We start from the raw sequence: 13,560 nt of genomic DNA on the forward strand, positions 1-13,560 counted from the left end.
AAAACAACAACAACATAACATAAAATTCAAGGATTTTGAATAACTGAACCAAAATCGAGGCCATTCGATTAATTCTATCATCATTTTTGTTTCAAATGCAGATTTTCTTTTTTGCCTTTTTTCTTTCTCCTCCTCCTCATCTACTTATCGCATGTTGGCAGGATAGGGTTAACAAAAAAACGGATTCTTCTGTTGATCAATTTCAATTTTCTCATTCATTAAACTCGTATTAATTATATGCTTTGTATGGAGAAAAAAAGTCAAACATAAATTCCAATAGTCAGGGAATAATGAGAATTTCAAAATGTCATTCGAAACATTGAATATGCGCTTTCACAATTATGAAATCTCATCATTCTGATTCTATTATATGATTGAATTTATAATGATAATGGTTATTTGTTTGTTTGTTGATTCTTTGTCAGCTGATTCATATTACAACTTTTTCTTTGTTTCAATTCTATTATATCATTATCGTTACTTGGTAAATGGTATCAAATATACATTAGCATAAATCATTATTGTTTTAAAATTGATAAAATAAATTGTTCTGAATCATGATGCGCAACATTTTTATTAGCACACTTGCCACGCAGTTAGTTAGTGTTTATTCATTGTATCTACAAACGTACGACAATATCATAGAACGCCGAATAATTCAATAAAAGAAGGAAAAGAAAATAGAAAACAGAAGAATCATTTTGGAGAAAAATCAATGGATTCAACCAAAATTGAAAACAGAAAATTGAAATGGTTCTGTGCATGTCATGTTTTTTTTGTTTTTTGTTCCTGTTTCTGGTATATAAAGATTCATGGATAAAAAATAGAAAAAGAAAAGACCAAAAGACCACGATCAAAAGTATGAGAAATGAGAATGAAGAACCAGAGAAAGAAACAAAAAACGAATACAACCGGAATACCAATCGCGCAGTATACTTGTTTAGTTTATTTTTGTTGCTATATTACTATTCTTCTATGTGTGTTATGCTTTAGTTAGTTAGTGTTTTTTTGGTGCATAGTTGGTAGTGTTTCTGGATCGACAATGAATGATTTCTATGTGTGTTATAGAATCATCCATAGATATGAATTGAATGTATAGTAGTGTCTGTATGTAGGATGTTGATGATGATCATGATGATGACGATGGTGGTGGTGGTGGTCGATCCCGGACGATACTCGAACATTCGGGTATCAAAAAAAAAAATTTCGTCGTCGGTTTTTCCATAGTTTTTCCATCATCATCATTCACTATCTAACTTTACACGCGTGACATACACACATTGCCTACGAAGACAAAAACAACAACAACAACAAATAACTATAGAATTAGTTGATCGACACTATTCACAGAAAACAAAAAAATGATCTAAATCGAATGACCAAAACAAAACAACAAAAAAAGAAGCGGAAGAATAATGTATAATTTACAAGTGTTTGATATGTGTGTAATGTGATTGTCATATGAATAATAATAATAACATTGCTGCAACAAATTAGTTCCAAAAAAATTTGTTTGTTTGTGTGTTTGTGTATGTTGTGAATGTGAATAACATTAATCCTTATTCAATTTGAAAGATTCTATTATTCAATTTTCCTTATTTGATGTCATTCTAAATGATTTTGATCGATTGTCAATTGTAAATTTATCTAATTTTCGCTTCACACATATGGTTTGACCACAAAAATTTCAATTTAATTGGTTCTTCAACTTCATATATGATCATCAACTGTGTCTGTACTGTGTTTGATTCGAGAAAATCAAATTATAAATCGGCAATTTTTTTTTCTCTTTTGCCACTTTTAACTTTCAATTTAAATCACCATCATCATCATTCGAATGATTTTCGATTTGCTGCCATTATCTTTGAACGGTTCAATTATTTTTCATTTCGGTTTTTCGTTAAGTTTATTTTTCATTCGAACAAACGAACGAAAGAAAAGAAAATTAAGCTTTCAAATGTGTGGTCAATCACATTATCATCATCATCATCATCATTGTGATTCGATTTGATCGGGTCATCATTTTCAATTGATTGGATTTTTTATCATTATTTGAAAATTGCCATTTCAACCGATAATTATTGTTTCAATTTTTTTTTGTTGAAACATTTTTCTTTCATTCTTGTTGCCGTTATCGAAAGAAATCCGAAAATCAAACATCAGGGAAACTTTAATGATAATGACTTTAATGTAAGTATAATGTGTACGAGAAAAAGAAAGTTACCGGTCAATAAAATCAAGAAAATTTAAAACGAGGAAAATTCAATTTTCCCATTCAATTCTGCGGCCAAACTGAAGCAACAAACAAAAAACATCAAAAGAAAACTATTTTACTTTATTGGAAAAAAATACAAACAAAACAAAACAAAACAAAGGTGAAAAAGAAGTAAATATCATCATGGAACACACACGCACACCCAAATTGAACGGTGAAAAAAATGAGAAGTGTTATTCTTGTTTGATAACTTGAAAAAAAAATGATAATAATAAAATGTTGGTCGCCAACACCCAATAGTAGATACATTATGGTTTCTGATTCTATCATCACCAACAAATTTCAATTTTTTGTTGTTGTTAAAGTTGGTTCTTTTTCCGTCATACAACACAACAGAACAACAACAACAATATATTTAATGTCATCATCGATAGAATACTAGAGTGTTTTATTTTGGTTTGGTATTGAAAAAAAAACACGAGAGAAAGTAGTAGAAAGAAAAATTATTTAATAATTACGTGTTCAGAAGTTTCAATCACACACACACACAATGTGTTTCTGTTGTCATATTTAATGTTTGATTTGTAAGTGTCTGTCTCTGACTGTGTATGTGTTGATGTTTGTTTCAATTCTTTCAGTTATCCTCATCATCATGATGTATCCCAAATTCTTTTTTCAATTTCCAAGTATTTTTTCTTTTTTTGGATTCTTGTTTTTTTTCTCTTTAAACTTTAACGATTCGCATAGTGTTTCCCATTGGTTTCTCTAGACATATGGATAAATGAATAGATGTGACTAGAATTTTTCCTTTCTGTTAACAGCAACCAAAAAAACTTGTCGCTGTTGCTTGGTGTGTGTATGTGTGATAAGTGAAAATATAATTCTTTCAGAAAAAATGAAAAAAACATTTCTTTGAATTGATATCTACGGAAGAGAAAACTAAGAAGAAAAAAAAAGTTAAATTTAATTTCAAAATTTTCATTTTTTTTCTTTCTATTATTTTGTTGTTTGATGATTTTCATTTCAAGATTCTTTTGCTGTTGTTGTTGTTGACAATAATTTTCAAGATTCTCATCTTAAAAATTTTCTTCACTTTTCATTTCATTTTATTGTTATTATTTTTTTTCGTTTGTTTGTTTGTTTGGTTGATTGAAATTGAAATCAAAATTTATTTTGTTTTTTTCTCTCCTTGTTATTTTTGCATATGGTGAACATCTCTTTGGAAGAATGTTTTGTTTTTTTTCTGTTCATACATGCATGTTACCCGGTTACATTCTTTAGACATTATGATAACGATGAAATCAAAAGGAAAAAAAAGAGAAAAGTGCACAACAAAACAAAAGACAGAACAAAACAGAAAAAAAAACATTTTGGTCGTTGTCACGCCATAATGATGACAATTTCAAATAAATCTTTCATTTTGGATTTTTTTTTCTTTTCAGAATAGAAATCGTCGAGTGTTTGGTTCTGTGTGTGTATCTTTTTGATTAAGATAATGAAACTTAATGTTTTCATTACATAAAACATGTCTAATTAGATTTGGCCATCTTATTTTCTTTTTTTCTTTCAAACTTCTTCTATTCTATTCTATAGTTTTGATGAGTTTTTTCTTCATTCTTTCTGGTTGTTTTTTTTCATGTACAAATTCGTTAAATTATATAACATATGATAATAATAATAATGACATGCATGTATAGCATCACACACGATCATGTGTAATTTACACCGATCATTACACCATGTTCGCGACTCTCCTTTACTTTACTTTCAAAAATACTGAAAAGTGTAGATAGAAAATGGATAGTGATGGATGAAAATTTTTGTATTTTCTAAAATAAGAAGATGGAAAAAAGAATCCATATCAATATAATTTTATTGAATATTCTTTCATTGCCGATAATTATTATCCAAGCAAAAAAAAAAAAGAAAAAAATCATATCGAAAATGAATTTTCTTTTCCCTTAAAATTCCTACAATAAGTTGACAGCGTTATCGATCTAAACACACAGCCAATGCTGAACTTAGCTGAGCATCAGGAAAAGATGAAAATTTTGTATAAATTATTAATAAAATTGCCTTTTTTCATTCATTTTCGTAAATTTCTATGTACAGTGAATATTTAAATTCATTAGATTTTGAATCTAAAATAGAATACGCCGAACAAAAATTGAAAGAAAATTTTGGCATGAAAATCGAAATATTTTCATAGTTTTTTTAAATATAATTTGCTTATATGGATCTGATCTGATAATTTGTGAATGATAAAATTCATTCATTCATTTGCATTGCTTATCATTGAATGTCAAGATGAATTAATTTTTTTTTCTTTCAAAAATTTGTCATTCAAGATTAACGTTTATAAATTTGAAAAAAAAATTCATTTTTATCTACCAATTCTTTCGGCATAGAATAAGTTCAGCAACAACAAAAAACGATTATTCATATAACAAATAATCAATATTCAATAAGAATTTTATTATTATTTTGGCCAACGACAAAAGAAAAAAAAATTTGACATTTGATTTGAATATTTGAATCATTTATCAGGACCGTCATAAATTTCTGAAACCAAACAAACAAAACAAAACAAAAAAAAAGGCCAAAGGATCATCATTATAATGTTTTTATATGAAAATCGTTATTTTTCTTTGCTAAAAAATGAACATGGTCATCATTATGATGATGTTGCGATCATCATTTGATTGGATTGAAAAATTATTCTTTTTTATGAATGTAGAACATGGTCACTTTTGGAAAACAAATGAGAAAATTTTTTTTTCACATTGACCGAAATTCTTTCCAAATTCAATTCTTTCTTTCTTTTTCGTTCTGGTCAATGGCTATTATATAAGATAAAAACTTATTCACTTTCAAGAGGAAAAATACTACAGCTATAAAACGATGACCAACACAATGCACATTAACATTATTATTATTATTATGGTGATTTTTTTTGTATCTCTTTTTGTTCACATAAGTAAGACATATAAAGAAAACGATGGAGAAAAAATAAACAGAAATTTTTCAAAGACCATTGTGGATATATTAATGTGTATTGTTCGTTCCATAGAAATATGGATTGCCCCCTCTGTTTATTGCATTGAAATTCTATATCAAAAAAAAACTTCTTTTTTTTATTCTTTGTGGCTTTATATCACTATGTAAGATAGTTTGAATTAAGATTTTCACACTATCGATTTATTCTAAAGCTTAAAAAGTATCCAATATCATTCATAAATAACAATTGATGACCAATCATTATTAACAAAAAAAGAAAAAAAAGAAACTTGGACATAATAAAGCAACAATAGTAAAAGTAGCAGCATGGATGGTCTATAATATCTTTTGAAATTTTCCTTTTGAAAAATAGAAAGAAAACATTATACACTGAACAAATGACCGAAAGAATTTCGTTCCAAACATTATATATATAGAACAGATAAGATGGACAAAAAAAAATGATTTCAATATTTTTTTTTCTGGGTAAACAACAACAACAACAAGAACATAGTGTTTTTTTCTTTCTTTCATTTCACTTTTCATCATATCATATCGAAGAATCTATCTAACACATCCCAGATATGTTATGAGATTATATCGATTGTAGAATATATTGTGTCATTTCGAACTGTTCGCTGAATAGAAAAGTTGATACATACTTATTATTATTGTTTTTTTTGTTCCTTCTATCTTTATCCAACAACATCGACAAAGCATTATAAAATGTCACAAATATGATTTTCTTTCTTTTCTTCAATATTGATATATCGATGACCGTTTGTATTTATAGAGATAATTAAGTGAGAATTTATTAATTTTTGTTTTCACATTTTGATTCACTGTGTACATGATGTGATGGGTCATCATAATCATCATCATCATGATTATTAGGCAATCGTAGACATCTGTTACTTATTCTTTTTATTTATTAGCGGATCATTTTCATGACTTTTTGATTTTGATCCAAATAAATAAATAATTTTGAAAATTGTAATGATGATGATGATGATAATGAAAACCGGAATCGGAAAAAACAAATTAAAGAATAATTCCATGGTTGAAATGTTTGTTTTTAAAAAAAAAACATTTCATTCAAGTTTACAAATTGATTGTTTGTTTTTTTTGTTAGTTTTTTCAAGATTGCACACTCATTATGTTAGCCGCATTGTTGCACAAACATGATTCTTTTTTTTTTGTTTCATCGTAACAAACCATTATCATTAATTTTTTGTTTTTTTCTCGTCGTTAGCGATGTTGTTGAAATTCTTAAATTCATTCCATTTCTCGACAGCTGTATCATCGTTGCTGTTTCAGTTAGTAAATCAAGGCCATTAGTTTTTTTGTTTCAAATTCATCGTTGGTTGAGCTTTTGGTTTTGCTCCATTTAAAGTGCTCTATTGTTATACAGTACTATTTTTTTTCGCTATCTGAAAAAAACAATGTTAATCGTCATAGTTGTTAACGGCTGATGATGATATGTTCACAGTAAATATTGTTCGTAGATTTTTTGTTTCAAAATTTTCGGAAACTATGAAAACATTGAAAACAAACAAAAACAGAACAATAACAACAATATAATATTCTGAGAATTCAAGTGTTTCACCGGATTGTCTATCGCTTATATAATTCCTTATTACTATGCAAACGAAAAAAATTGTAATTTTTTTCCAATGAATTATATTAATTATGAATCAAAAGAAAAGAAAAGAAGAAATTAAATTGATTTTTTTTCCTGTTTGTCCAATGAGTGTTTGACGTAAATCATCGTCTGGTGATAAATTTTGTAAAAGCCTTTTTTTTGTATCTTAAATTTTTTTTCTACTACTTAATGGACCATATGGCCCAAACACATTTAATACGGAATTTGAATTGTTTGAATGATTCAATCATTTGTTCATTGATGTTTTCCGTCTATCTCTCTCTCTACCCTTCTTTTTTTCTACATTTTGGTCCGGTGAATGGATGAATGGTCAATATATTAATATATAATACAAGCCAAAGTGATGAAAACATTATGAAATAGGAAAAACGCACACAGACACACACAGATATATATGGATGGATCAAAATTGAGCTTTAAAGATTCCATTTAAAATTACATTACATACAAAAAAAAAATTCTTCATTTTAACAGTAAAAGAAAAAATGAAAACTTGAATGTCTTTTCTTCTTCTTCTTCTTTTTATCATCAAAATGAAAGAAGGAAAAAAATTGGATGAATTTTCCATTTCATTTCAACGATATCAAAAATTCAATATTTTCAATGGATCCATCTTCAGAAAAAAATATATATATGCATCTATCCTATTTTCATCGTTTGTATTTATTTATCCATTCATTTTAAATTCAGTTCAGTTTAAGTAATGCCTTCGAGTTATTAAAATTGAATCATGTACACACATTTTATATATTTTCATGTCCGATCATTTTCCATTTAACCAAGAAAGAATGAATGAAAAAAACGAAGTAAAAATGGATGGACCAAAAACTTCGATAGCACCGTGAAACGAAAATAAAATTCCAAACAATATATATTGACAATGATGATGATCCATTTACATTTTTTTTTCATTGTATTCTTTCGTCGGTCCATCCACAATGTTGACCAGAATTTTTTCATCATTCATATTTTTTTGGTGTCAATCGCGCTCTCGCGCATGATTTATATCTTCGGACATTTCATATTGGACATTTCATTTGATAATCATGATCATTTGTGAATCAACCATTCGTTTTCTATTTTTTTTTTATTTTGATTGACATTTTGACTTATTTTCTCTATCCATTTGTTTGTTTGTTTGTTTGTTTGTCAAATTGTCATTTTTGAAGTCGGCATATTCATTATTTTGTCATATCCTTATTGTCAATATGTGACACATATTGTCATTGACAATCAATAACAAATATGATTTTAGTTTTCTGTTGGATATAAATGTTGGCCAAACAAACTATGGACAATTTGCAAACAAATAAAAAAAAATTCATGAAATTCTTTCGTGAAACAGGAATGAATTTCTTATTGTCGAAAATTCTTCAAAATTCTTATTTCCTATTGTAGGTCAACAGATGACAGATTCCAGACAGTGTTTTCCTTACTATCCCAAAAACGTATTACATGCCGATGCATTAATTTGCATGTTTAGAATATTTTTTTTATTTGCTAAAAATTTAAAGAATTTTAATTCAAATTTTCATTTTAAAAAATTTTCATAAATTTCATAAATTTCATAATGTTTGGGTTTTCATTTTTCTTCTTTTGATTGATATTGATCAATTTCATTGACTTTAATTTCAGTGAATATTGAGTGAGTGTTTTTTTTTAAAAAAGTTTACCCAATAATCTAATGATGTCAAAAAAAGTTAATCTCATTTCAATAGATCCACTGACAAAAAAAACAAACTTTGAAACTTGGCCACTCGAGATTCGAAAAAAATTCTCTCACTTTCAATCAATATAATCCTATCATATCATCAGAATAACATCATCATTTTTACCCCGGTTCAACGTTAAAAAAAAGTGGCATTTTGATTCCATTCCTGTACAGAACGATGATTATGATTCGATGAACTTTTTTGAATGTTTTCGAACCTGCTTACAGTGTTTTTTTTTGGAACTCATAGTGTTGAGGATCAACTTTTTGTTGGTGAATCAAGGAACGAAAAAAAAACGGAAAAAAATAATCAGCTTGGCATCCGATTCTATCGGTTGATGATGATGAACAAAATTGATACAAATTTTAATTATATGAATTCGGATGTGAGTATAGTGTGTTTTGCTGCTGATGAGAAGAAGAGAAAAAATCAAAATCAAATCAAACAAGCGATTCCATTAACGTTTATATTTAGAAGGAATATTTCTTCGAAATGGTCATCTCTGTTTTAACTAAAATAACTGATATTTTTTCCTTCCATTCATAAACTTATCAATAATTTAAACCGGAAATGTGATTTTCAACAACATAAAACCTTTAACCTTGTTTATCATTCCAACTTGATTGAAATCAATTATTTATTTACGAATTTAAAATTAATTTGCTTTTCATTTTTCATTTTATTTTGCTGTTGTTTATTGTTTTGCCCGTTTTCTGGAATTACTATTTTTCTACTTTGTTTTTTTTGGATTCTGGATAAAATTTTATTGTAACTGAATTTAGATGAAAAATTTCTACTTCTTCATTTTCTATTTTCACACATTGAATTATTTATATTCCAAAGAAACAAACAAAAAACATCAAAACTAAAACTGTGATTGAAAAAAATCAGGTTAAAAAACAAAATTCATTTCATCATGATTATTTTGATTAATTTAAAACAATCTTTTTCTTTCCATTTGGGCGCTGGATATGATTTAATATTAATTTCAATTAGATCAAATTCTTTTCATTTGTATTTCAATGAATTTGTTTTGTTTTATTTCCTGCACTGACAACAACGATAACGACGACGACAAATTCGTATTCATTTCACATAAAAATATTATGATTGTTGTTGTTGTTGATACAATTCATAAATTATGACAAATCATAGCTCAACATAGTTCTATTGTTAGTAAGGCCGATTCTGTCATTCTTTTTTTTTATTCTCGTTGTGGTTGTTGTTGTTGTTGTTGTTGTTATTTGTTATTGGGATTGAATGAGAGAAAAAGAAAGAAAACCACACAAACACACACACACAATAGAATTGAAATGCAAACAGAAACCAGAATTTGTTCTTTGGATTCATTTGACATTTATGATGATGAAAGAGAGAGAGAGAGAGAGAAGTTTTTTTTGTATGTGCTTTGAAATCAACAAACAACAAATGTCATTGTGATTAGATGAAAGGGTTTTTTTTGGCGACATTCGAATAGAATCACCAAACATCATCATCATCATCAGCGTTAAACAAACAAACTTTTAATCTTTGAATTTTGTCGAATTCTTTTTTGTTGGTATTTTCAATGATGATTGAAAAAAATGATTCGTTTAGGCTCGCTTTTCGAATATAATATTTGAGAAATCGTTTTTTTTTCTCTCAATAATATTTACCAATGTTATTTAGTCAACTTTGTTTCAATTTTTTTGGATGATGATCCAGGCTTTGTGTTTTCGTTTTAGGTCGATAAAGTCTTCAAATTCATTCAGATTTTTGAATTTGATTTGAGCTTTTCATGTTACGTTGCATCATCAAAAAAATGACATGAACTTTTTTTCTTTGGTACTTGGGATTTCGATTCATATTTAAAAAATGAAAGAAAGATAAAAAAACTTTGAATGACAAATAAAAAAAATGAAATTGAAAATTCTTAGGAATGATGAAAAAAAAACAAAAATGTACTATCGCCAAAGTATCGATAAATTCGTTCATCGTAACTTTTTTTTCAAGATTATTTAAATTTCTAATTATGTTTTTCCATTTTTTTTTCTATTTCTTCCTTCTTTCATCATCCCCTTCCGCACAGAGAAGTAATTAATCAAGATGCGGATAAATTCGGTGGAAAAAATCCATATTTTCCATTTCTTCATTAATTAATTTAAGAGCCTTGTAATTCTCATCATCATTCAACAAACATTTTTCAAGTGTCTTCACCGAACTATAAATTATATCCAAAGACACTATACTTGACATTTCAACAACAACAACATCTTATTTTCTTATTGTTGTTTCAAGATATCATCCGAATAATAATAATTATCATAAGTATCATTCAAAATATTATATGATATTCATTCATTCAACAAAAAAACGGCTCAAAAATCAAATCAACAACAAACGTCAAGTGTGGAAAAAAGATGGCCATGGAAAAACATTTAATGGTTAATCAACTTAAAATGACGGTCACTAATAATAATAATAATAATAATACGATAGCTAATGAAAATTGTTATGTAACACAAACACCGTGTACAATACTTGAATCATTGCCTTATTATTATGGATGTATAACACGTGAAGATACTGAATGGATATTATATGATGAAGGTTGTTCAGATGGAATGTATTTACTTAGAGAATCGGGAAATGATTTTGTATTATCACTTTGTCATCATAATAGGTATGTTTTGGATCAATCAATTTAATGTATCATTCATATTTAATGTATAGCAAACATGGCACGTGTTTTAAATCCAAAATTCCAAAACAAATATCAAATTTTTTGCTTTGAATTCTTTTCTTTCCGAATGAATTCATTCAGATGCCTATAGGCATTTTTTTTCTCAATCAACTTATTTTAAGTAAAGTGAATAGAAAATTTTATAAAATTGAATTAAGTCTTTTTTTCGTTATTTTTATTATTATCCAAGAAGTGAAAAAAAGTATTGTTATATTTGTAGTCAACAACCATTTGATAAAACATTCTTTTACATTTTGAGATAGCCAATTATTGAAAGGCAAAAAAAAAAAGAAATCTTCATTGTTAATGTTATGCTTGTTGTTACTTGGTTTTATGTTCATTGTTGATTGGTTCGAGACATTTATAATTTGATAATTCATTGTTATATCGAAAAAAAACTTGCCATAAAGTCGATACTTTAGGCAATATTTTTTTATTCTTATCCTTTTAAAGAATAATTCAGTTTATATGGTAAATTTATTCTTCAATTAATTGAATTACGAATTGAAGTAAAAAAAGAATGCTCTAGGAAACATTTTTACAAAAAAAAAAATTCATTCAAAGTTTCTAACAATCTTTAATTTTTATCTATTACTATTTTTTTTAAATAGTGTTCTACATTATAGAATCAACAAATTATCTAACGGTAATGTTGTATTACAAGGTCTACCAAATCAAACATTTCAATCACCAATGGAATTAATCGAAACAGTTGATGGTTTAGCATGTAAACCAACAATACCATTACGTGCACTATTTGGTAAATGTTTACCATCAACACATTGGAAAATGAATCCCGATACAATACGTGAACAATTATTACAACGTGCACCAAATTGGGGTTTAACTGTTGAAGAAATGCGTGAAAACATTGACTGTGATCTACATTTTTCGCCAACATTTTCACCATTAATACGTTCACTAATTATTAAATCAATGCATGAATTACAACCATGGTATCATTTTCGATTATCACGTTTAGAAGCTGAAAAACGTATTGAATCTAGTGGCCATTTGGATGGAAAATTTCTGTAAGCATTTTTTTTATTATTTCAGAATCCAATGTATTTTACTTTCTATGAAATTCTTGTAATATTCTTATTGTAATATAAGAAAAGTTGTTGTTCAGGTTTTTTATTATAACATTCCAACATTATCTAATTGAATAATTATTTGTATAATAAACTTTATTATGTACTCGATTTTCTCTATAAAAGGAATCCCAGAAAAAAAGATTCATAAACAATGATGATGATGATTATGTGCATCATATTTAATTAGAATTTTTAATATAAGAATCCTTTATAATCACATCAGTGTTATTAAACTATCATAGTTATTTGTTTGACAATCAAGAAAAAAAGGTTTAAAACCACTGTTTACACACAGTTTTTGAGTATACAATTGACAATTTGGAATTGTTGAATGGCTGGCTTCAGGCTGGAATTCATCACCACCACCACCATCATCATAATCATAAATTGGTAACATCACCATTATCATTATCATGTTACAAATTATCCATTTCATATTTTTCATTTCAATAATTTTTTTTCTTTCTTGCTTTCAAATATTGAATTTATCGATCGAATTTTATTGCTTCAAATTCTTCTTCTATCTTTCTCTTTTTTACTCATAATTATTACATTTTTCTCGACAACAACGAAAAGGCCAATTTTCAACAACAACAAAAATTTTTCTATCTGAATGTGGTTTTTTATTCTTGTTGTACATTCGTTAATGTGTGTGTATGTGGATCCAAAAAAAAACCATTCAAAATGATGATTATTACCATTTTGTTTCACTAATCATATAGTAGTAATTATATCCACATATGGATAATGATGGTTTATTCTTTTTTCTAGTATTTAGGACAAAAAATAATAATATTACATAATTGGTACTGATTGGAATGAATAACCGAACGGCCAAAAAAACAAAACAACGGTGTTAGTGGTAATATACGGAACATTTTCCAAAAACGAAAATTGTTTTATGATGATAATGATAATGATAATAATAATTATTATATAAAATTAATGTATTAAGGCTATTTAATCATTATTTTATTATTTTCATTGCTTGAAAATATTGGGCAGCCACTTCCATGATAGAAAATTCATCACGTTTCTTTTTTTTCTTTTTCTAATATTCCCCTTTGATGATAGTAATTGGTGGTCACTCAAATATTCTTTTTTTATTCGTTGAGTTTATATTTTCAAAACGAAAAAAAAACTTTGCTCTTCTTCAA

General features: G+C 27.1%; 1 protein-coding gene across 3 annotated transcripts; it reads left to right on the forward strand.

The window, feature by feature from the left end:
- Positions 1-1,023: 1,023 nt before the first annotated feature.
- LOC142646047 (tyrosine-protein kinase SYK-like) lies at positions 1,024-12,510 on the forward strand. Of its 3 annotated transcripts, none has more exons than XM_075823939.1 (4): positions 1,024-2,190; positions 10,656-11,249; positions 11,921-12,340; positions 12,439-12,510. In XM_075823939.1, exons 2-4 carry the CDS (start codon positions 10,987-10,989, stop codon positions 12,476-12,478), a joined length of 723 nt encoding a protein of 240 aa, XP_075680054.1. In that variant the 5' UTR covers positions 1,024-2,190; positions 10,656-10,986; the 3' UTR covers positions 12,479-12,510. The 3 variants fall into 3 exon arrangements, with proteins under 3 accessions (XP_075680054.1, XP_075680055.1, XP_075680056.1); XM_075823940.1 differs by having other exon boundaries at positions 10,661-11,249; XM_075823941.1 differs by lacking the exon at positions 12,439-12,510 and having other exon boundaries at positions 1,025-2,190; positions 11,921-12,344.
- The last annotated feature ends 1,050 nt before the right edge of the window (positions 12,511-13,560 follow it).

The sequence above is a fragment of the Dermatophagoides pteronyssinus genome, unplaced genomic scaffold, assembly GCF_027571235.1.
Source record: "Dermatophagoides pteronyssinus isolate colony J.1.1.1.1 unplaced genomic scaffold, Derpt_VIB-CSIC_2022.12 sq0042, whole genome shotgun sequence".
Lineage (NCBI taxonomy): Eukaryota > Metazoa > Arthropoda > Arachnida > Sarcoptiformes > Pyroglyphidae > Dermatophagoides > Dermatophagoides pteronyssinus.